At 45.1% G+C, this 23,431-nt stretch overlaps 1 protein-coding gene across 6 annotated transcripts in view; it reads left to right on the top strand.

Moving 5' to 3' along the window:
* Positions 1-23,431, top strand: part of RBKS (ribokinase) — a 116,446-nt gene that overhangs the window by 38,281 nt on the left and 54,734 nt on the right. For all 6 annotated transcript variants that reach the window (XM_070069291.1, XM_008254584.4, XM_070069292.1 and 3 more), the window contains exons 3-5: positions 4,449-4,512; positions 5,433-5,495; positions 12,418-12,582. In XM_070069291.1, the coding sequence (XP_069925392.1) occupies positions 4,449-4,512; positions 5,433-5,495; positions 12,418-12,582 (292 nt within the window). The remainder of the gene's footprint in view (positions 1-4,448; positions 4,513-5,432; positions 5,496-12,417; positions 12,583-23,431) is intronic.

A 23,431-nucleotide genomic window follows, 5' to 3' on the forward strand; every position in this document is an offset into this window, starting at 1 on the left:
TCACTTTATCCTCACCACACACACGCTGTGTGACTTTCCAGATAAGGAAGCTGAGGTCTAGAGAAAATGAAAGTGTCTTGCCCAAAGTCACACAGCTGGTGAGAGGAGGCGCCTGGCTTCCATTATGTGAATGAAGACATTATCTCCCTATTCTCGGGCTTTGTATCCCTGCTTTTATTTCATAATGTATCACCACGACTTACATGCAAAATTAATGGAGAATCCTCAGCAGTGTCATTACTTTTCCATTGTTTTTAAGTTACCAGATTTTTCTTTTTAACAGGGACTATCAAAGCAAAAGAAAAGTATTTTGTCAGAAAATCCCTATTGGAGTAAATGAAACCATAGTCATCACTAAGAGATGTAGCAAATCGGGTACTTCCCTAAGCGCGAAGAAGACAAGCAGCTGTTGCAGCCTCTAAACACAAGCGCAGCAAGCCTGCAAAATGGGGTTACCCTGGGCACGAAGCCCTAGCTAAGTAGGCCACTGGTGCTGTGCTGTCTCTGTGTCTTCTCAGCCTTTGATATTTATCAGCTTCCTGAAGGCGAAGCTGGTGGTTTTTTGGTTTCTCCTCCCCACGACAATTCCTCCTAATCTCTGTACTTCCTCATGTTTATATTATCACCTCCATTATCAAGGCTGCCCTTGGTGTTCACCTTTAACAAATTTTGCCTGGGTAAAACTGTGCAAAGAAAAGCAAGGCAATAGTCTCTGTTATAATTTGTAACAGGCCCCCATGCCTTTTCTTAATCCCTACAGCATTCTCTCCCAGCTATGTAACATCTTTAAATAATATAAAAGAAGATGAGAGAACAAAGAATTTGCTTGCGGTGTGACTCTTTGGCCTACGTAATTGGGTACTTTCGCACTTAAGCAGATAAATGGCCAGCCCTCCCTGTGGTAAAGGAGCTCCTTCCAACCAGGAGCTCTCCCAGCAACAGCACTGCTTTGCACACTCCTCATCGTGTAGACAGAAATGTTGCTAGTAAGAAATTATGGGGCCAGCGCCGTGGCTCACTTGGTTAACCCTCTGCCTGCGGCTCCGGCATCCCATATTGGCACCGGATTCTAGTCCTGGTTGTTCCTCTTCCAGTCCAGCTCCCTGCTGTGGCCCAAGAAGGCAGTGGAGGACAGGCCAGGTGCTTGGGCCCCTGTACCCACATAGGAGACCAGGAGGAGGCACCTGGCTCCTGGCTTCAGATCGTCACAGCACCGGCCGTACTGGCCATTTGGGGAGTGAACCAACAGAAGGAGGACCTTTCTCTCTGTCTCTCTCTCTCTCACTCACTGTCTATAACCCTACCTGTCAAAAAAAATTATTACATGTTATTTGAGATTATTACCTGATCAGCATTTTGGCCAGACATGGGGGAGAGGTGTTCTTTGAGGACAGAATGTCTCATATATGGCATTGAAATCGGGGGTCAGCACACTAAAGCCCATGGGGCCAATGCTGCCTACTGCCTATTTTTGTAAATAAGATTTTATTGGAAAACAAGCACACTCATTGGCGTACAGATTGTCTTTGGCTGCTTTCATACTACAATGGCAGAACTGAATAATTGCATAAGAGACCATACGGCACAAAAACCCAAAATATTCACTCTGGCCCTTTACAAAAAAAGTTTTCCAACGCCTGCTCTAGACAGTCCAAAAGCAAGGCACTCTCATCTTCACTCGTTGGGCTTCTCTCGGTTCCTTTCTCTTAAATATCCAGAAAGATCCACTTTTCTGCAGAGCAGAACACACCAGGAGTGGCTGAGATCCGGACGGGGACAGCGCTTTCCTGTAGGACAGAGAAGCAGAAGTACGCGTTAGAGGGGCCAAGCCTCGAGGTCTGCAGAAGCCACACAGGCGATGGCAGCTGCAGGAGGCCAGGTGGGGGCCATGATGAACGAGGGAGCCTGTGCCATCCTTGGGGCAGTCTCCTCTCAGTTCCAACTGGGTGACCTCGCAGGAACGTGGACCCAGTGTTACCAGAACCCCAGATTTTCAAGTTCCTCTCGAAACCCGTGTGTTTTATGTTGTTGCCTAATATTTAAATATTGACAGCTGGATAAACTTAAGAATAAAATAAAAGAGCATTCACACACGCACCTGCTCGCGGCTGTTCATGCTCCCCTTGGGCATAATTGCTAAAACTTGGAAGCCACCAAGACGCTGTTCCTTAGGTGAGTGGATGGATACACTGTGCTACATCCAGACAATGGAATATTATTCTGCACTAAAAAGAAAGGAGCTACCAAGGCACAAAAAGACATGAAGAATGTTGGGAGCATTTTGCTACAAGCTGTCTGATTCCAGCTCTGTGACATTCTGCAAAGTCAAAACTACGGACACCGTGAAAAGTGAGGGGTTAGGGAGAGAGAGGGATGAATAGGTGAAATGCGGGATGTTTAGGGCAGTGAAACTCTTCTGTAGGATACGAGGATGGTAAATACATGACCATACATGTCATACATGTGTCAGAATGTGTGGTACCAAGAGTGAACTGTAATGTAAACTATGGAAATTGGGTAATGTTGTGTTCATGTAGGTTCACTGATTGTTAAAATATACCACCCTGTGTAGGATGTTGATAGGGGAAGAGGCTCAGGGTAGGGTATAAGAGGTATAGGGCGGCCGGTGCCGCGGCTCACTAGGCTAATCCTCCGCCTTGCGGCACTGGCACACCAGGTTCTAGTCCCGGTTGGGGCGCCGGATTCTGTCCCTGTTGCCCCTCTTCCAGGCCAGCTCTCTGCTGTGGCCAGGGAGTGCAGTGGAGGATGGCCCAAGTACTTGGGCCCTGCACCCCCTGGGAGACCAGGAGAAGTACTTGGCTCCTGCCATCGGATCAGCGCAGTGCGCCGGCCGCGGCGGCCATTGGAGGGTGAACCAACGGCAAAGGAAGACCTTTCTCTCTGTCTCTCTCTCTCACTGTCCACTCTGCCTGTCAAAAACATTTTTTAAAAAATTAAGTGTTTTTTTTTTTTTAAGCCGTAAACAGAATATATCCAGGGTTCAGATTGGATTCTCAGCCTGTCAGTGTACAGTCTCTGCCGGAGGCTGAACTGCAGAGTTCAGGCTGAAGTCCAGCCATGGTGGCAGTGTGACCAGTGGTTAGTGTCAGAGAGGTATGACAGAAGGCACAGGGGTCGTCCTGACTGGGACAGTGGTCACAGCACCAGAGAGGCCTGGAATGGGTGGCGGGAGGGCCAGGTGCTCATGCCAGCAGTTGGTATCGAAAGCCTGGCCATCATGGCCTTCTAGACTTCAGACACAGACCTGAAGTCCCAGCAGCTAAGGATGGCTGGTCAGGCTGTTCTCAGAGAACTATGGGAATAACTAAATCTTTAGGATACACACAATTCTGCCAAAAATAGAGAATGATCCAGTGACCAGCATGGACCACAAAGCAAGAACTTGGATCCAGCCAGAAACACAACTACATGAATTATGGTTCAGGATTAGACCAGGCTGATCAGCTTTTGAGGCTAACCAGGACATATTTGGGTAACATGCCATAGATATCCAATTCAAAATAGCTAAGAAAAAAAAAAAAAAAAACACAAGAATGTTTTGGTTCCTGTAACTGTGAAACCATTGGTAGAGCTGACTGCAGGCAGCTCAGGAGTGCATGAGGTTATCAAGAGTCTACGTGTGTCTCTGTCACTCTCCTGCTTTATGTTTCTTTGTTTTTATTCAGGCTGTTTATACAGGGTGATCCCCGTGGGACCTTCTCTTACAAGTAGCAGTCTCACTGGGACAAAGGCCTGTTTCCCCCAGTTATCTCAATAAAATTCCCGGATTGAATCTTACAGGGTTGATTTGGGTCACATACCCATTTGTGAACCCATCGCTGTGACCGAGGTGGTGGAACATGCTTTTACATCAGGCCTAGGCTCCCTAGCCAGCCCAGTCATGTTGTCTGTGCATGGAAAGGAATGGGTGTCTGAAGGAAAACCTGCAGTACCACTGGCAGAACGGATGCTAGGATGCAAACGCAACAGAATCCCACCATACTAAGTTACTCAAGTTAGCAAGGTCTTTGAAAATTCCCTCCTCTTTGCCCCCATGCAAAAGTCAAGGGGAAAGGTCAGAAGATTCTAGAACACTGGACAAATCATTACAGAAGTGCCCCATTTATAAGTGAAGTACCAACAGCTGAGACTTGTTATAAGCTAGTTCTCAGTGGAAATTGTCACATGAAGCAGTCACATTGAAGCTATGGAACTCATGGCAGTCATTAAATGCTTCACATTTTAGTAGGATTTAAGGAAAACATTGATATATAACAATTCTTTGGGCTGAAGTCAAGTCTAACATCTTACATTAAGAAAATTAATTAGTTAATGTTTATAAAGTACTGTGCAGATATGCCCTTTTAAAATGCTAAGTATTCTAAAAACTACATTGTAGCATTTTAGTAAATGTAAAAGTTCTAATGTTCATCATTTCTTTGGTACAGGTTGGCAAAGATTCTTTTGGCAATGATTATATAGAAAACTTAAAACAGAATGGTATTTCTACAGGTAAAATTTCATCTTTTTTAAAGTTGGTGTTTATAACTTTCTTCTGTGATCTTGTTACAGGAAAAAAATGAGTATAGAATAGAATTATTAGATCATCCCCTGGTGGCCAGGGAATTTTTATGCACAGCTTTGTCTTGTCTTGCTTAAATGTCTTTTGGTTAATTCTTTCATGTACATTCCTCCAGATGGAAATAAAATGATAGGAGTTTATAAACCTTCATCTCATAGATATATGACAAGCGACAAAAGAAAACAGGTGCTGCCTTCACAAAAGATATTTTGAGAAAAGTCATTGAATGTTTTAGCATAGAAACCATCAAGGCTGAGAATATCGTCACAGAAGAGAACACGGAAGGCCAGAGAGGTTCTTCGACTTTTTTAACAGCACACAGCTCCTTGAAGCCAGAGCCAGGGCTAGAATGCAGGTCTTCTGCTTCCGGTGCAGGTTTCTTTGCTGCTGCCCAAGGCTGGCTGATCAACACTTTTTTTTACCTATGCCAGACCATGATTCTTGAAGACACACAAAGCTTATGGGAATGAAGAAAATCAAACAAGTTCATTTCATATGTTTGACCTTTTGTTGTTGTTTTTTTAATCTCAAGTCTGTCATTTCTTTCAGTGAAGAAAATAAATATGTTGGCCTCGAAAAATGCATATGTATACAACTATGAATAACTTAGGGAAACTGGTGGCTTGGGCTTTGTTACTAATGCAGAGAAAAGGTGTAACTAAATGTAAAGGCATTCTATTTTCTTCATTGTATAGGTGATGGGTATAAATTAGCACTACTTATTTTTTTTTATCATTCCAGATGGTTAAAGGTTAAAAAGTTTTTCCAAGGATTAGTGTTGCATTGGAATTGTTAAATTATCCATGCCAAGCTGCATGTACATGATTATAATTTTCTTTTTTTCTTTTAGAATTTACATACCAGACTAAAGATGCTGCTACAGGAACTGCTTCTATAATTGTCAATAATGAAGGTACGGGTTTCACATATTGGAGTATCATTTCATAAAACAGTTGATTTCCAGACTAGATCAGAAGCATCCATTTTTGTCCTAGTCCTGGGACCTCTTGGCACATCCAGCATTCCAACACCATGATTTAGCATGGTTTTTCCAATCCAAATTTAAATAAGTTTCCCTTTGTACTTCCCATGTTGACCATTCAAATATAAAATAGTCCGTGCAGCATTGTAGTCGCTTCCAAGTCTTATTTATATCCTGGATAAGTCCTTCATGTGAACTCTGAATTGACATTTGTATCTCAAAGCCATCAAACATTCATCTGTCATTTCTATTACACAAGGTAAATAAATGTAAATAGGTGCAAAAGAATGTTGGATGAATCCTATTTATAGAATATTTACTGTGCATATGGCAGCTACTAATTGCTTAGAATTTATCCCTAGTGTTCAGTTTTGTCAGCTCTTTAAACAGCAATCAGATCTCAAAAGTCTATACATATAGCTAAGTCTACCACCAAGCTTTGCCGTAATTGAAACATTTACCTTTAAAAACAATAACAACCGTCAAGTTTTCATAATTTCTGCCAAATCTTTAAGTATGAAAACACCTACATAGGATTTGTTAAATCAGAATTGTGGGGAGCAATCCGGACTGGACTGAGTTACTGGAATTAAGACTTATTCTATGCATCTGCTCTCCCACAATATGGCGCTGAGAAGAGAAGTAAACAGCTTCTACACAGCTGCCTCCAGTTCAGCTAATAAACTGTAGGACTTGCTCCTGATTGGAGAGCAGCGTACTCGGCGTGTGGGCAGCCGAGTTGGGATTGGCGGAGGAGGACTATAAAGGAGGAGAGAGACGGCATGCACGAGGGAACATCTATGGGGAACATCTAAGGGAACCCGTGCAGCCCCCGAGAGAACCAGCCGGCAGTGTGCCGCTCCCCTGCGGAAGTGGGGAATGCGGCCAGGGGGAACTGCCCTTCCACGGAGGTGGAAGGGATAGTAGCCAACCCGGGAAGAACCAGCAGCAAACCCGGGGAGGGCCGAGCAGACGAAAGAACAGCGCAGGGTCCTGTGTTGCTCCTCCACGAAGAGGGGGAGCGACATAATGGTGCCGTGACTCGGATAGGAAGCCTAGGCAGGGCTTAGTGTCGTTCCTCCATGAAGAGGGGGAGCGACATAATGGTGCCGTGACTCGGATAGGAAACTTAGGAGGGAAGAAACGGGAAGAAGTGGGAAAATACCGGAGAGAGAGACTAGCAAAGAGCCTAGGTGCCGGAAGAAGCTATTGAAAGCCTAGGCATAGACTCGGATATGGACTGTGGGAAAGAAGTTAGGATTGAAAGCGAAAGTGAAAGCTTTCATAGACTCGGATGCGGACTATGGCAGGGAAGCTAGGAGATTGAAAGCGAAAGTGAAACCTGGAGGAGGCTTGGACTCGGATACGGACTGTGGGGAGTAGCCAGGAGAAATGAGAGGAATATTGTTGGAAGAAAACTTAAGGAAACATACCGGGTAGAGAAAAATGTTAGGGAGGATGAAGCCGCGAGTGCAGGCCGAGGCGGAGATATAAGCCACCTTGGAATTCTTCAAGTCACCCCGGGGAGCAAGAGGCGAAGATCTGGAACCAGAGGCAGAGACGTGGGCCGCCAGGTTGAAATTCGCCAGGTTAGTCCGGGGAACTTGGACTGAATGCCGGTGGTGGCGGAAACATTCGCGGAAGCTGCCACGTGCAGAGAGAGCACGGGGCGTGAATAGATAGGGAACGGGGCTGGCGCGAGGCCGTAGTGCAGACGCGAAGGGCGTGGAGACCGCGGAGCGCGCAAAGCCAAGCCACACAAAGCCGGGAAGCCGCGCAGATGAGAGAGGCGCGGGCTGAAGCGGCTCAGAGCCGGCGAGGCGCCGAGAAGCAGCCTCGGGACGGAGCCCACCGGCGGGGCGAGGCACCGGGAAGCCGCGCGGAGTCGTGAAGCTGCCGGCAGGGCGAAGCGCCGGGAAGCCGCAGGGATAAGAGAAACAGAAGTTTAGAAGTAAGATGAGAGAAATAGGAATGCTGGAAGATAGAAGTAAAATGGGAAAAATAGGAATGCCCGGAGATAGAGAAATAGAGAAATAGAAAGGCCTCCCTACAACACTGCAATGTGAGAGCTTGGATTCGGTCTGCCTGATTAAGTGAGGCGATGAGCACCTGGGCGGCTAGCAGCTTATGCGCCGCAGGTCACCGAAGACAGGCACGAATTAACATCAGTAAGGCTTCCCCACAATACAACAATTAGGAGGCTTGGATTCGGTCTGCCTGATTTAAGGCGGTAAGCACCAGCAAGCAGCTCGACCAAAGCATGAGCTGCAGGTCACCGAAGATAGGCACAAACCAACACTAATAAGTCTCCCCCACAATACGGCAATGAGAAGGCTTGGATTCGGTTTGCCTGATAGGGCTTGTAAGCCCCTGCAGGCAGAGCAGAGCATGCGCTGCAGGGCACCGAACACAGGCACGCATCAGCGCCTAAAAACCTCCTCACAACATGGCGAAGAGAGGACCCAGATTCGGTTTGCCTGATTGATAGGACTTGTAAGAGCCTGTGGCAACTCTAGCAAGTAGAGCAGAGTGTGTGCCGTGGGACACCGAAGACAGGCGCGTATCAACGCCAAAAATAAAAAGAAAGGGGGATCTGTGGGGAGCAATCCGGACTGGACTGAGTTACTGGAATTAAGACTTATTCTATGCATCTGCTCTCCCACAATATGGCGCTGAGAAGAGAAGTAAACAGCTTCTACACAGCTGCCTCCAGTTCAGCTAATAAACTGTAGGACTTGCTCCTGATTGGAGAGCAGCGTACTCGGCGTGTGGGCAGCCGAGTTGGGATTGGCGGAGGAGGACTATAAAGGAGGAGAGAGACGGCATGCACGAGGGAACATCTATGGGGAACATCTAAGGGAACCCGTGCAGCCCCCGAGAGAACCGGCCGGCAGTGTGCCGCTCCCCTGCGGAAGTGGGGAATGCGGCCAGGGGGAACTGCCCTTCCACGGAGGTGGAAGGGATAGTAGCCAACCCGGGAAGAACCAGCAGCAAACCCGGGGAGGGCTGAGCAGACGAAAGAACAGCGCAGGGTCCTGTGTTGCTCCTCCACGAAGAGGGGGAGCGACATAATGGTGCCGTGACTCAGATAGGAAGCCTAGGCAGGGCTTAGTGTCGTTCCTCCATGAAGAGGGGGAGCGACAAGAATTAATATTCAGAAGGAGTAACCCCTTCTGGAGGTACCTAGGACAGAACCTTGGCACTGTGTGCATGGTGTTAAATGAGGATTTATCACAACATATCTTTTATTTATACAGTAATTCCCCCTTATCCTCAGGGGATATGTTCCAAAACCCCCCAAAACTATCTGAAACCACAGATAGTATGGAACTCTATCCTATGTTTTTTCTTATATATGCATACCTATGATGAAGTTTAATTTATAATTTAGGCACAGTATGAGATTAACAACAATAAGAATACAATAGAGCAATTATAACAACATACTATATAAAAGTTATGTTGATATAGCGTCTCTCTTGTTCTCTCTGTCTCTCAGTATCCTGTACTGTATTCACCCTTCTGCTCACACTGTGAGATGATACAGGACCTACATAGTGAGATGAAGTGAGGTGAACCACAGAGGCACTGCAACATAGCGTTAGATTACTACATAACGGTTACATGAGCACAAGCACTGCATTATCCCAACAGTCAATCTGGTAAAGCCAAGACAACCAAATGACTAATGGGTGGGTAAGCATTGGGTCTACAGTGTGGATATGGTTGGACAAAGGGATGATTCATGTTCTGGGTTAGATGAACCAGGATGGTGCAAGATTTCATCATGCCACTCAGAATGTGCATAATTTAAAACTTATGCATTATTTCTGGAATTTTCCATGTAATGTTTTTGGAGCACAGTTGACCACAGGTGGCTAAAACCACAGGAAGCAAATCCATGGATGATGGGTGACTACTATAATGAAATTTTGTAAGTTCATTTCACATAAAAGATATGGTATTTTTATCTAGACTTTAATGATTCTAAAGTTGCAATGATTAAAAAAAAAGTTCCACTTAAAAGCAGTAGATAAATGTTTTCATTCTAACAATAGAAAGTCTGTGTTCATTACGTTAAGCTATATTCTAAGTAATTATTGCTGTCAACAGTAGCTCACTCTTTGTCTTAATCCTCTTATTTTATTCCAGAGATATCTTCAAGTTCTCTTTCTTCCTTATCTGTGAGACAAAATCTGCATTTTCCATTCAAGGATTAATTTAACATTATGTGTTTAGTGTGTATTGTGGCAGACTCTGCCTGAGTTGTAACGAATGGTAATGGCCTTCAGAATATGGCTTGTGGCAGAAGCGCTGAGGCAGACACAGAGAGGAGGCAGTCAGCTCCCTGACATGAAGGAGTAATGCAGGAGTGAGTGTGCAAGGCAGAATAATGAGCTCTGACGAGTCACGTCTGCAGCATGAATGACCCCGCCGTGTGACATTGGCCACCAGACGTCCGTAGTCCCCGGCTTCTTGCTCAGCCTCCAAGGCCAGGCCAGCAAGGCAGATTTGGATGTCAGCCACAGAGACGCTACGGTTGACTCCAACGAGAGAGTGAGGTCACTGAGGGAGAAAAAGAAGGCAATGCCGTCCTTCAGTGCGTGGGTACTTTGAATTTTTCCAGGCCTGGGTTGGGTTTCTGTTGAACTATCCCTACTTACGAAGTCCTCCTCATGGCCAACAAACACGTCTGTGGCTAGAATTTGTTTGGTGTTCAGAGGTAGTTTCAGGAGATGTCTATACAGGATCAGCACAAGCAGCTTGGGGCATAAAAATGTCTGCCATAACTCATTCCTCTGGATCAGTGCTGTCCAGTGGAAATAAAACGCAGAATTCTAAAATTGTCCAGGAACCACATTTTAAAAATACAAAGAAACGGGTAAATGCTATTTTCACAATATATTTCGTTCAGTATATCCAAAATATTACTTCAACTTGTAATAAAAAATTTACTTATGTTTTTTTAAAATTGAGAGATATTTAACATTTTTCTTTGTCCTATCTTTGAATCCACTGGCATTTTATTTTTTAATTTTTACAGGTTTATTATTTTTTTTGAAAAGCAGAGAGGGAGAGAAAGGACAGGGGGAGAGAGAGAGAGAAAGAGGTCTTCCATCTGCTGGTTCACTCCCCAAAGGGCCACAATAGCCAGGGCTGGGCCAGGCCAACGCCAGGAGCCAAGAGCTTCTTCTAGGTCTCCAATGTGGGTGGCAGGAGCCCAGAAACTTGGGCCGTCTTCCACTGACTTCCCAGGTGCATTAGCAGGGAACTGGATTGGAAGTGGAGCATCTGGGACCAGAACCAGCACCCATATGGGATGCCAGCACTGCAGGTGGCAGCTTTACCTGCTGTGCCACAGCTCTGGCCCCTCCACTGGCGTTTTATACTCCAAAGCACATCTCAGTTTGGACAAGCCATGTTTCAAGTGTTCAGCAGCCATATATGGCTTCTGCCCATGCCAAACATATTGAGCAGCACAGTTCTTTTCTTTTTTTTTTTTTAATATTCTGTTTATTTGAGAGGTAGAGTTAAAGACAGAGAGGAGAGACAGAGAGAAAGGTCTTCCACCTGCTGGTTCACTCCCCAGATGGCTGCAACAGCCAGAGCTGAGCCAATCCAAAGCCAGGAAACAGAAGCTTCCTCTGCGTCTCCAGACACGGGCACAGAGGCCCAAGCACCTGGGCCACCGTCCACTGCTCTCCCAGGCCATAGCAGAGAGCTGGATAGGAAGTGGAGCAGCCGGGACGTGAACCAGTGCCCACATGATATTCTGGCTTCACAGAAGGAGGCCCAGCCCACTACACCACAGCACCAGCCCCAAAGCAGCACAGTTCTTGAGAGTTCACCTGTCATAGGGCAGGCATTTAGCACAGTGCTTGACATGCCATTTGGAATGCCTACATCCCATATCAAACTGTCTGGGTCCAAGTTCCAGACTCTGCTCCCAACTCCTGCTAATTTATACCCCAGGAGGCAGCAGCTGATAGCACAAATAGTTGGGTTGCTGCCACCCATGTGGAAGAGCACAACTGAATTCCTGGCTCTTGCTGGTGGGACTTAGCCATGCTACTGGGGGCATTTGGGGAATGAACCAGCAGATGGGGACAGGGAAAACTCTCTCTTTCTCTCTCCCTGTTTCCCCCTCTTCCCTCCCCCTTTCAGATTAACAAAAATAAATATTAAAGTTTTTAGCAAAAGTAGCAGATAGAACATGCCTCTCCCCCAGGTAGGTGGGATTGTAGAGCGTGGGTCCATGTGATGAGAATATATCAGATTCCTTCGTCCTGTTTCTCTCTGTTTGATCCAGTACAGGATAGGCCACACATCCCTCTCTGTCTGATACAATTTTCCATCTGTTACATATTATAAAATGTATTTTAATTGACAGAATCACTTTTAGAAAACCATAGGGTATACTCATGAACTGCTTGCAAACGACAGAGCATTAGTTTTGAGCATCCTACAAATGCACTCCTATTTATACTCATCTACAAGGCATCTGTCGTTTAGAATTCAGAATCTGTACCATGTACACAGTACCTATTCCCTGTAAAAGAAAATTTTAAAGTGAACTGTGTATCGTTGCTGAACTAATATTCTCTGTGTATAACAATACTGATAGGAGAAACCTTTTATGATATCGCTCATAATGATCCCAATAATATAAATCTTACAAAGATATTGAAAAAGGTGTATTTGGAACACAAAATCTAACCTGAATGGCCTAGAAATATTAAAATCCAAAATACTCATTTTGTATAGTGACTTTATCAGAATGATTATAACATTACAAAATATCATTCCTTGGCTTTGTATGGCTTTAATAAAAATATGCAGAATTTCTTTATAGGCCAGAATATCATCGTCATAGTGGCTGGAGCAAATTTACTTTTGAATACTGAAGACCTGAGGGAAGCAGCCAATGTCATTAGCAGAGCCAAAGTGATGATCTGCCAGCTAGAAATAACTCCAGCTACTTCTTTGGAAGCCCTGACAATGGCCCGCAGCAGTGGCGGTAATTTTACATATTTGTCATTCTTTCCGTAAAAGCTTTTATCACTGTCTTAATTAAAGTTAACCTTTTAAGTTAAGCAAAGCAATACTTTTTCTGTGGTAAAATATTCTTTCCTCCATCTGTGAGATTCTCTGTCTTCTTGTAGTTCTTGATAATGTTAGAAAAACTTACAAATAGAGTAAAAATAACTCAAGTAGCATTTCCGACATCCTTCAATATTAATCTCCAGTCTACTTAGCAGAGATTATACCGGTGGTAATTCGACTCTCTACAGCAGCCCGCGGTCCATGAATCCCTCTTGGGGGTGGCAGAGTGTGCACCGTGAAAGGCAGCGGTCCAGCTGCATGTCCCGTGTAATCCCTGACCACTTCCTTTTGGTAAATGAGTCTGAGAAATTAGTTCTTTCTCCTTTTTGTAAAACTTGACCACCTTTTCAATGAACAAGCGATTACTGATGTGTCATACGTTCTATGTTGTCTGTGTCCATTGAACAGCTCTTCTGTTTGACCTTTGATTTTGGAAATTTTCAAACCGACAAAAGCAAACAGGGTTGTATAATGAAAGCCATCACCCACTTCAACAATTGTTCAACCCAAGGCTAATCTTGATGCATCTGTTCTCCCGCCCACGCCCCATCTCGCACTCCTACCAAGTTACAGATAAACAGATTTTTAAAATCCAGAGAGTTTCTATTTGCTTCTTTTTCACCATTGACTAGTCGGGAAAGCATCTGCTGAGCAGGAATCCCATTCCTGTCCCTTGGTAGTGTGGTAGGCTTAGCATAAGCATCTGATTTCTCTGCACTTTGTCTGCAAAATTCAGACGCAGAGAATTGTTTGAAGAATGGAATAATGATGCCACGCATGATATGGCACACTTCAGAAAATCCTAATTTTCTTCCCTCTCATCCACTTCTCTCTAAATTAAAATCAGAATAATATCCTGATCTAGCACCGTTTGGTCACAAAAATGAAAATAAAATAGCCACTTTTGAGACAATGACTTCTTTTTGATAGTGTGGCAGTAGCTTTGTGAATTATGTGAAGAAGAGAATAGAGAGAACCACATTGACTTTTCCAGATAAAACTTTCTCATCAAGATACAAAACTGAAAAAGAAGAAAAGGAACTGTGGGGGGTGTGTGTTTACAGAAGGGACTTCTCCCAACACGCATAGCTTTCTCCATAGCCATAAATGCAGTGTAAGTCGCTGAAATGATTTCATGGAGAATTTTAAAATGTATGTCCTGATTTCACAAATTTCCCTCTTGGCAAAACAACATGCTATGGCAAATTCTCACTGACATTTAATGTATTTTTAATGGACTCGAAGCTGTCAGAAAGAATTGTAAGCCAAACCCCATTCGGTTCCATTTTCTCAGAGTGTCACAGAGAGTCTGATGCCTGTAGTAAGCAGTGTCTGCACCACGCTCATCTCAGCCAGGTGACGTGAACGCAGTGTGCCACTCCGCTCCCGCTCCTTTGTACGGATCAAAGCACATTCTCATGTCACTTCTGTTTTTCGCCGCTGTCCCTTGCTTCTCAGGAATCACTGCTGCCTCTGTCAGTCTAGTTTCCTGTTCCCTGTTCTCCTGCCCACCTGGTGGAGGAGAGAAAGGTTCAGCAACCACAGCTGAGGAGCTACCCGTCCACAGGTGTGGCTGGAGGAATCCGGAGAGGCGGGCAGCCGGCCTCTGCTGTCTTTAGGGAGGGGTCTGGAAACACTTCCTCCATCAACTGGTGCACAGCTCTTCCCGCTGAACTTGGGGTCCTCCCGGAAGGGAGTGATGGGGCCACGGGTCCATTCTTCTCCTTGACACTGTTACTAAGAGCCAGTGTGCCTAAGTATTAATTCTGCAGCATTTTCTTGTATGGTAATATTATGAGTAGTAATGCCTTGCATTTATATGTACTTTACAGCTTATAGAAAGTATTTCCTGTCCATTTCATCCTCAGAAAAGTCTCGTGACAAAGATGTAGCAGGCATTGTTGTCTCAGATTGAAGGTCAGGAGACAGAGACTCAGAGAGCTGTTAACTAATTTGCTCAGCCAACATCGCACTTTGAGGAAGTGTGGAAGCCAGGATTTCAGACTCCAGGACCCACATTCTGTCTCCCAGACCACACTTTAAAAAAAGAAGTGTCTCTAGAAAAGTAAAACCCATCCACTTTAACCCTGTCCAACATGCAGCCCTCGCTTTGAGTGTTTTCAGTGCTTGAAGAAAAAGAGGGTCTGGAATATTTTCAGTGATGTTACCTACACACACACGTGTGCACACTCACGCACACACACATCTCTCTGTCCAGAACCCCTAGAGCCAGGCAGCTTTCTCTGTTCAAGTCAACTGGTCCTTATCTTGTTGGTACTGGGCAGACATAGCTTAGGTTCCATACCACAATCAGCGTGTGTGTGTGAGTGTGTTTGCATGTGTGTGTGTGCTCACAACATCTTCATTCTCGTGTGAGAGAAGAGTGATGATGGAAGGAAAGGATAGCTCCGGTTTGGGAACCATGAGGTCTGGCGTTGAATCCAGAATCAATCACTTACCTTGGTCAAGTCCGTCAGTTCCTTGCTATGGGCTCCATTTCTTCTGTAAAGCAGGAGAACTGGCCCAAGAGCTCTCACGTGCCTCTTATGTCACCATGGACTGATCACAAAGCAGGGAGACCAAGGTAAATGATTTGCTGAGTGCTGAGTGCCTTACCTTGTGCCCACAAGGTGGCCTGCTGCCGACCAGAATTATGCCACCTCTGGGAGAAATGGTAAAGCCCTCTGCATGCTCACTGCCTGCAGGCTTATGACCCGGATCCCTTACCTTTATGGCTCATAAGAAGTGAAACTTGAATTAACTAGGTTACGTTATCAGTTATTAAAATACAGAGGAAAAGATCTTCCATCTTTGAATATACTATCTTGAAACTCTCTCTTCCTTTCTTTACCAAAGTGAAAGTATTGGAATTTAAACTTTTTTTTTTAAGGTAGAATTATAGACAGTGAGAGAGAGACAGAGAGAAAGGTCTTCCTTCCGTTGGTTCACTCCCCAAATGGCCGCTACAGCCGGAGCTGCGCCGATCCAAAGCCAGGAGTCAGGAGCTTCTTCCTGTCTCCCATGGGGTGCAGGGCCCAAGCACTTGGGCCATCCTCCATTGCCCTCCCAGGCCCTAGCAGAGAGCTGGACTGGAAGAGGAGCAACCGGGACTAGAACCGGCGCCCATATGGGATGCCGGCACCGCAGGCAGAGGATTTAAGAGAGCAAGCAGCTACAGTGTCAGAAACCCAGTAGCCCTGCATAGCCCTTATCCCCCGTAGGTCCCAGTACTGCGAACGAGGGCCCCTGCAGAGCTGAGGCTGCAGCTGATGGAATTCTGCATGTTGGTTCTGGTCTATACATCCATTTCAAAGCAAATGGAACATTACAGGCACAGTTATAATCATGGAGATCGTAAGATTGCCAAGACCAAATTCTAGGTATGATACAAAGGATCTTTCAGTGCCACTTCAGTCCCCTTCCACTTGGCAGATAACTCTTGGCTGGCCACCTGGACTCTCACAATAGCAGCGTCCAGCATGGAGACCAAGCTTCGGGTGCATTTGTGGCTCCTGTCACAGAAAACAGCCCCGAGAGCATGGAATGCCCATGCTGGTGCTCTGAGTTTGGGGCATCCCAGTCTTCTCATGGTTCCTTTGCTCAGGGTGATTGTCTTCCTCTGTTTCTCCCAGCTGGTCATTAGGACCTTTTGCATTTCACCTCAACACCAGTGGGAGCTTCTGGCTGTCCTGGGCCTATCCAGCTGTTCCCCCAGGCCTCCCCAGGCCCTCAATGCCATGAATGTGCCAGCACTTGACATGCAGTCAAGGTAACCAGGAGTTCAGTCCATCCTACTTTGTAACTAATAATAGTCTATGTTGAGTATGTTCAGTCCCCTCTGCAACTCCAAGTTACTCCATGGACATTGCCTGTTCTCTAGTTTTCCCTGGTCCCAGGATGACATCTTTTTTTTCCATCTTGTCTGTTACAGATTTCCATACTAGTTTGATTAACTGCACCTCCTAAGTCTTCATGTTTCTTTCATCACTGTAAAGTATTTATCCTTATTTGGAATAGCACAAGCCAAGATGAATCCTTTCTTTATGGCATTTTTCACTCTTTCCCCAAATTTAGTTACTAGTCTACACCTATGTGCCCCATTGCTGTTGATGCAAATGCCATCCCTAGGGCCAATGTCATAGCACAGTTAAGCTACCACCTGCGATGCTGGCCCCACTTAGGGGCACAGGTTCATGTTCTGTACTCCACTTCCAATCCAACTCCCTGCTAATGCACCTGGGAAAGCAGCAGAAGATGGCCTGAGTATCTGGTCCCTGCTACTCACATAGGAAACCCAGATGAAGCTACAGGCTCCTAGCTTCAGCCAGGCCCAGCCCTGGCTGGTAATGGCCATCTGGTGAGTGAACAGGCAGATGGAATATTGCTTTCTCCTTCTTTCTCTCCCTCTCTCTCTCTCTCTGACTTTCAAATAAATAAATAAATTTTAAAAAAATAAAAAGAATGCTATCCCTCAGTAAAATACAGGCCAATCAGATTTGATTGGTTTTATACAAAATGATAGAATTAAATTGTAGAACTCCTCATTCCAACACTTGATATTTAAAATTCAGTGTAATTGCTGATTTATTTAAAATTTATTTTTATTATGTGACAGGTGTATAGATTAACAGTTAAAATACCAGCTATGGCACCTCTGTGCCCTATCAGAGTGCCTAGATTCAATGCCTGGCTCTGACTTCTTATTCCAGCTTCGTGCTACTGCAGAGTGGGAGGGGCAGTGATGACACAGGTAGTTGGATTCCTGTGAACCACATGAGAGACCTGGATTGAGTTCTGGCCACCAGCTTTTGGCCCAGTCCCAGCTGATACAGACATTTGGGGAGTAAACCAATAGATAGGAGCTTGCTCTTTCTCTGTCTCCCTCTTTCCCACTCACTCACTCACTCACTTTCTCTCTGTCCCTCTGTGTGTGTGTGTTGCTCTCTGCCTCTCAAATACATTATTTTATTTTAATCTGTTTCCATTATGAAAAATTTCAAATATATGTGAACATACAGAGAATAGCATGGCAAGCCCATATATGCTCTCATTTAGAGTGAACAATTATCAACACATAGCCAGTCTCGTCTCATTTGTACCACAACTCATTTCTAACCCTTGCCACCATAGATTATATTGAAGCAAGAACCAGATATTGTCATTTCATTCACAGTGCACCTGTGTTTTATTTATTTATTTTTTGACAGGCAGAGTTAGACAGTGAGAAAGAGAGAGAAAGGTCTTCCTTCTGTTGGTTCACCCCACAAATGGCCGCTACGGCCAGTGTGCTGTGCTGATCTGAAGCCAGGAGCCAGGTGCTTCCTCCTGGTCTCCCATGCGGGTGCAGGGCCCAAGCACTTGGGCCATCCTCCACTGCCTTCCCGGGCCACAGCAGAGAGCTGGACTGGAAGAGGAGCAACTGGGACAGAATCCAGCGCCCCAACCTGCAGGCGGAGGATTAGCCTAGTGAGCCATAGTGCCAGCTACCTGTGTTTTAAATGTGACATACTCTGTATGTTGTAAGAATGATGTCTTTGCATGATGGCCAGCACTTAATCTGTAGCTAGGTTTATTCCCATCAGCCCTTTATAGCTAATCACTTGTTAGTCTAATGAATCATCTCTTGGACTTTTTTCTCTTCTCTATGAGTAAATAACAAGTGCCTATATAGTTGTGCTTTCTTTTTTTTTTTTAAGATTTATTTATTTACTTGAAAGAGTTACACAGAGAGAGTAGAAGAGGCAGAGAGAGAGAGAGGTCTTCCAACCACTGGTTCACTCCCCAGATAGCCACAACGGCCAGAGCTGAGCCAATCTGGAGCCAGGAGCTTCTTCTGGGTCCCCCATGCGGGTACAGGGGCCCAAGGACTTGGGCTATCTTGTACTGCTTTCCCAGACCATAGCAGAGAGCTGAATCGGAAGAGGAGTAGCCAGGGCTCGAACTGGCGCACATTTGGGATGCCAGCACTGTAGACTGCAGCATTAGTCGCTACATGATAGCACCAGCCCCAATTTGCTTTCTTTATTTTGTTAAAAAGCGGTGAGGATAGTAAACTACCTTTCTCACTTATAAATTATAAAAGCCTTTCTCTGACAAAACAGAGATAGACTTCATACTTTAATGTTTATTTCTTTATTTTCATCTACTTAAAGAGCAGAGCAAGAGAGAGAGATCAAGATCTTCCATCCACAGATTCACTCCCCAGATGCAATAGCCGGAGCTGGATCAAACCAAAGCCAGTAGCCTGGAACTCTGTTCTTCCAGGTCTCCCATGTGGGTGGTGGGGGTGCTTTCCAAGAGCATTTGCAGGAAGCTGGATTGGAAGCCAAGTAGCTAGAGCTCAGCTGGCGCCCAGATCTGGGATGCCGGCATCCCAAGCAGCAGGTTAACCCCTGCACCACAGTGCCAGCCCCACTTCTTTCTTTTTAACAGCTGCACAGTGTTGTATCAGATGTCTTTGGACAATTTTTTTTTAGCCAGTCTCCTCTGATGTGTTGGCTTCGCTTTGTTTTTTTCTGTTAGAAACAGAACTGCACAAACATCATCTCTGCATGCTGGTAGATTTCTGTAGGATAGGTTTAGAAAAGAAATTGCTAGATCAGGGATCTTTTGATGAAAGAAAGAAAAGAAAAGAGAAGAGAAGAGAAGAGAAGAGAAGAGAAGAGAAGAGAAGAGAAGAGAAGAGAAGAGAAGAGAAGAGAAGAGAAGAGAGAGAAGAGGAGGGGAGGGGAGGGGAGGGGAGGGGAGGGGAGGGAAGGGAAGAGAAGGAAAGAGAAGGAAAGAGAAGGAAAGAAAAGAAAGAGGGAGGGAGGGAGGGAGGGAGGGAGGGGAACTTTTGTGAGAATGTGAGAATGGTTCTACCCTGCCAGCCAAGGTGTTTCAGTTGAATACTTCGGGAAAACAGGGAACAGTATATTCTTTTTTTTTAATTTTTTTTAACTTTTATTTAATGAATATAAATTTCCAAAGTACGACTTATGGATTACAATGGCTTCCCCCACATACCGTCCCTCCCACCCACTACCCTCCCCTTTCCCATTCCCTCTCCCCTTCCATTCACATCAAGATTCATTTTCGATTATCTCAATATACAGAAGATCAGCTTAGTATACATTAAGTAAGGATTTCAACAGTTTACTCCCACACAGAAACATAAAGTGAAAAATAATAGATGATTTTTTTTAAATGATGATGAAATCAGATCAGACCTATTGTCATGTTTAATCCCAGTGAGAGTCAAGCTGGGAGTTGATAATTTTTTTTTTTTTTTTTTTTTTACAGAGGATCAGTTTAGTATACATTAAGTAAAGATTTCAACAGTTTGCACCCCCATAGAAACACAAAGTGAAATATATTGTTTGAGTACTCGTTATAGCATTAAATCTCAATACACAGCACATTAAGGACAGAGATCCTACATGAGGAGTAAGTGCACAGTGACTCCTGTTGTTGACTTTACCAATTGACACTCCTGTCTATGGCATCAGTAGTCTCCCTATGCTCCAGTCATGAGTTTCCAAGGCTATGGAAGCCCTCTGAGTTCTCCGATTCTTATCTTGTTTAGACAAGGTCATAGTCAAAGTGGAGGTTCTCTCCTCCCTTCACAGAAAGGTACCTCCTTCTTTGAAGACCTGTTCTTTCCACTGGGATCTCACTCACAGAGATCTTTTGCCAGAGTGTCTTGGCTTTCCATGCCTGAAATACTCTCATGGGCTTTTCAGCCAGATCCGAATGCCTTTAGGGCTGATTCTGAGGCCAGAGTGCTATTTAGGACATCTGCCATTCTATGAGTCTGCTGAGTATCTCACTTCCCATGTTGGATCACTCTCCCCTTTATTTATTCCATCGGTTAGTGTTAGCAGGTACTAGACTTGACTGAACACCAAAAAGGAAACCTCCTGAAGTGAAATGGACACCATGGGAAACGGTGACTTGATCAGCATAGCCCTGACTGTTAATGAACAACTTAATACATTATCCCTCTTAGTAGTTTTTTGTCTGTTCTACTTAATATGACTGGTTTAATTCTGTAATTAATACACAGTTATTCTTAAGTGTTAAAAATTAACTGAAATGTGATCCCTGTTAAACATAAGAGTGGGAATAAGAGAGGGAAGAGATATATAATTTGGGACATGCTCAAGCTGACTTGCCCCAAATGGTAGAGTTAAAAACATACCAGGGGATTCCAATTCAATCCCATCAAGGTGGCATGTACCAATGCCATCTCACTATTCCAAGTGATCAATTTCAGTTCACATTGATCATAATGAAAGGACTAAGAGTCAAAGGGAGCACATAAACAAGTCTAGTACCTGCTAACACTAACCGATGGGAACAGTATATTCTAAAAACCTCCAAGGTGGGTGTGTTAAAATGCTGGGCAATGAGGACCTTATCCAAGACCCTGCAGAAGTGGGACAACCAATGGGACATAGTCAGTTGCCTGGCAACAAACTCCAACAGAAAGCAGAAAGGAAGGGTGGACAGGCAGGTGTGGTGGGCTGTGTATAAAGGACAGCATAATGGAGTAATAATCCGTTACGTTCGTGTGACACTTCGCATTTTGCACAGGGCTTTCATGTCCACGTTCCAATTCAGGCTGCACAATGGCCCTGCACAAAAAGTCTAAGCAGCTGAAAATATTCCATTGACTTTCTGTGAATGGACATCGTGGATTCTAACATTGCAAAAATGTGGGGATAGTGATAGCCTCTACTGAACAAGACCCACTGGCTGAACCACAATCTTAAGCCCAAGGAAGCTATGGAAGTAGATTAGGGAGCCTCCCCAGGCCAAAGTGGTGGGTGGCTTCCACTCACCACATGCTGGTCAGCATCTCCCGAGACTGGAGGGTGGATCAGCGCCAGGCTGGCATTATGAGAGCACCAGGAGAACTCGTGAATGTGCAGATTCCCTGACCTTAGCCCCTCCCCGCCAGGTTCTGATTCCTTGGGTTTGAGGTGCGGCCAGAAATCATGCATTTTAACAAGCTCTCCTAGCATTGCAGATGTGCAGCCAGTCTGTGAGCCACTGTTCTCTCTGAGTCTCTGAGAACTGCAGCTACAGGACTTTACAGGTCTGTGGTTAAGAGGGATGGAACACGTAAGTCGGTGGGCCTGGGTTGAGAAAAAGCAGACTAATCTGTCTAGTTGAGTCCTCTAATGGATCTGTGTTTTGACAGAGAACTTCCCGTACAGTGATTTCTAAGAATTTAATGTACATATATATTTACATACATATTTACATACCAAAGGCTGTTTAAGATATTAGGGCTGGCATTAGAGGCATGTCTTACCATGAACAGAGGCCTGGCCTAGAGCAGCTACTCTTTCAGAGAGGACCAAACCCTGACGTTAAAGCCAGAGGCCCCATGTCCCCAGGGACGACCTTACACACGAGCCTCACTTTTCCTCCTCTGAGAAATGCACGCCACCATACCCCGCAGTGGTTGTGGCATCCTTGGTTCCCCAGTTTTGCTCTGCCTGTCCTTCTCTTGCAGCCTGCTAGCCCATGCTAACATGCAGCCTCTGACTGAATTTCTCCTCCTCTGTCAATCTTTTTTTTTTTTTTTTTCAATATTCCAAGATTGTTCACAGAAGCCGGGACTATAAGCTTTTGTGTAAGAGTGTTTATTTACATAAGCAATTATGATATATTTAAGAGGCGCATGTACATGAGCTTTCTCCTTATTTTTTTAAAATATATTTATTTATTTGAAAAGCAGAGTGACAGGGCTGGCGCTGTGGCATAGCAGATAAGGTCACCACCTTCAGTGCCGGCATCCCATATGGGCGCTGGTTCAAGTCCCGGCTGCTCCACTTTTGATCCAGCTCTCTGCTGTGGCCTGGAAAAGCAGTGGAAGATAGTCCAAGTCCTTGGGCCTCTGTACCCCCATGGACCCGCAAAAAGCTCCTGGTTCCTGGCTTCGGATTGGCCCAGCTCCAGCTGTTGCTGCCATTGGGGGAGTAAACATCTCTCTCTCTGCCTCTGCCTCTCTGTAATTCTGCCTCTCTGTAATTCTACCTTTCAAATAAATAAATAAGTCTTAATTTTAAAAAAAGGCAGAGTGACAAAGAGAAGACTAGATGGAGAGAGTTATCTTCCATCTCCTGGTTCACTCCCCCAAATGCCTGCAACAGCCAGGTCTGGGCCAAGTGAAGACAGGAAGCAGGGACTCCTACTGGGTTTACCACATGAGTGGCAGGAGCCCAAGCGCTTAAACCATCATTCACTACCTCCCCAGTGCATTAGCAGGATGCTGGATCAGAAGTGCAGAGTAGGGGCCCATGCTGTGGCATAGTGAACTAAGCCTCTGCCTGCGGCACCAGAATCCCATATGGGTGCCAGTTTGTGTCCTGGCTGCTCCTATTCCAATCCAGCTTTGTGCTAGGGCCTGGGAAAGCAGTGGAGGATGACCCAAGTGCTTGGGCCCCTGCACCCACATGGGAGACCCAGAAGAAACTCCTGGCTCCTGACTTCAGATTGGCTCAGCTCGAGCCATTGAGGCCATCTGGGGAGTGAACCAGCAGATGGAAGACCTCTCTCTCTCTCTCTCTCTGCCTCTGCCTCTCTCTGTAACTCTATCTCTCAAATAAATAAATAAAATCTTAAAAAAAAAAAAAAAAAGAAGAAGAAGAAGAAGAAGAAGAAGAGGAAGAAGTGCAGAGTAGCAACGATTCAAACCAGCCACTCTAATATGGGTTGCAGGCATCCTGGGTAGTAGCTTAGCCCAATGTGGCACAACACCTGCCCCTCACTTC

This window comes from Oryctolagus cuniculus, chromosome 2 (assembly GCF_964237555.1).
Source record: "Oryctolagus cuniculus chromosome 2, mOryCun1.1, whole genome shotgun sequence".
Classification (NCBI taxonomy): Eukaryota; Metazoa; Chordata; class Mammalia; order Lagomorpha; family Leporidae; genus Oryctolagus; species Oryctolagus cuniculus.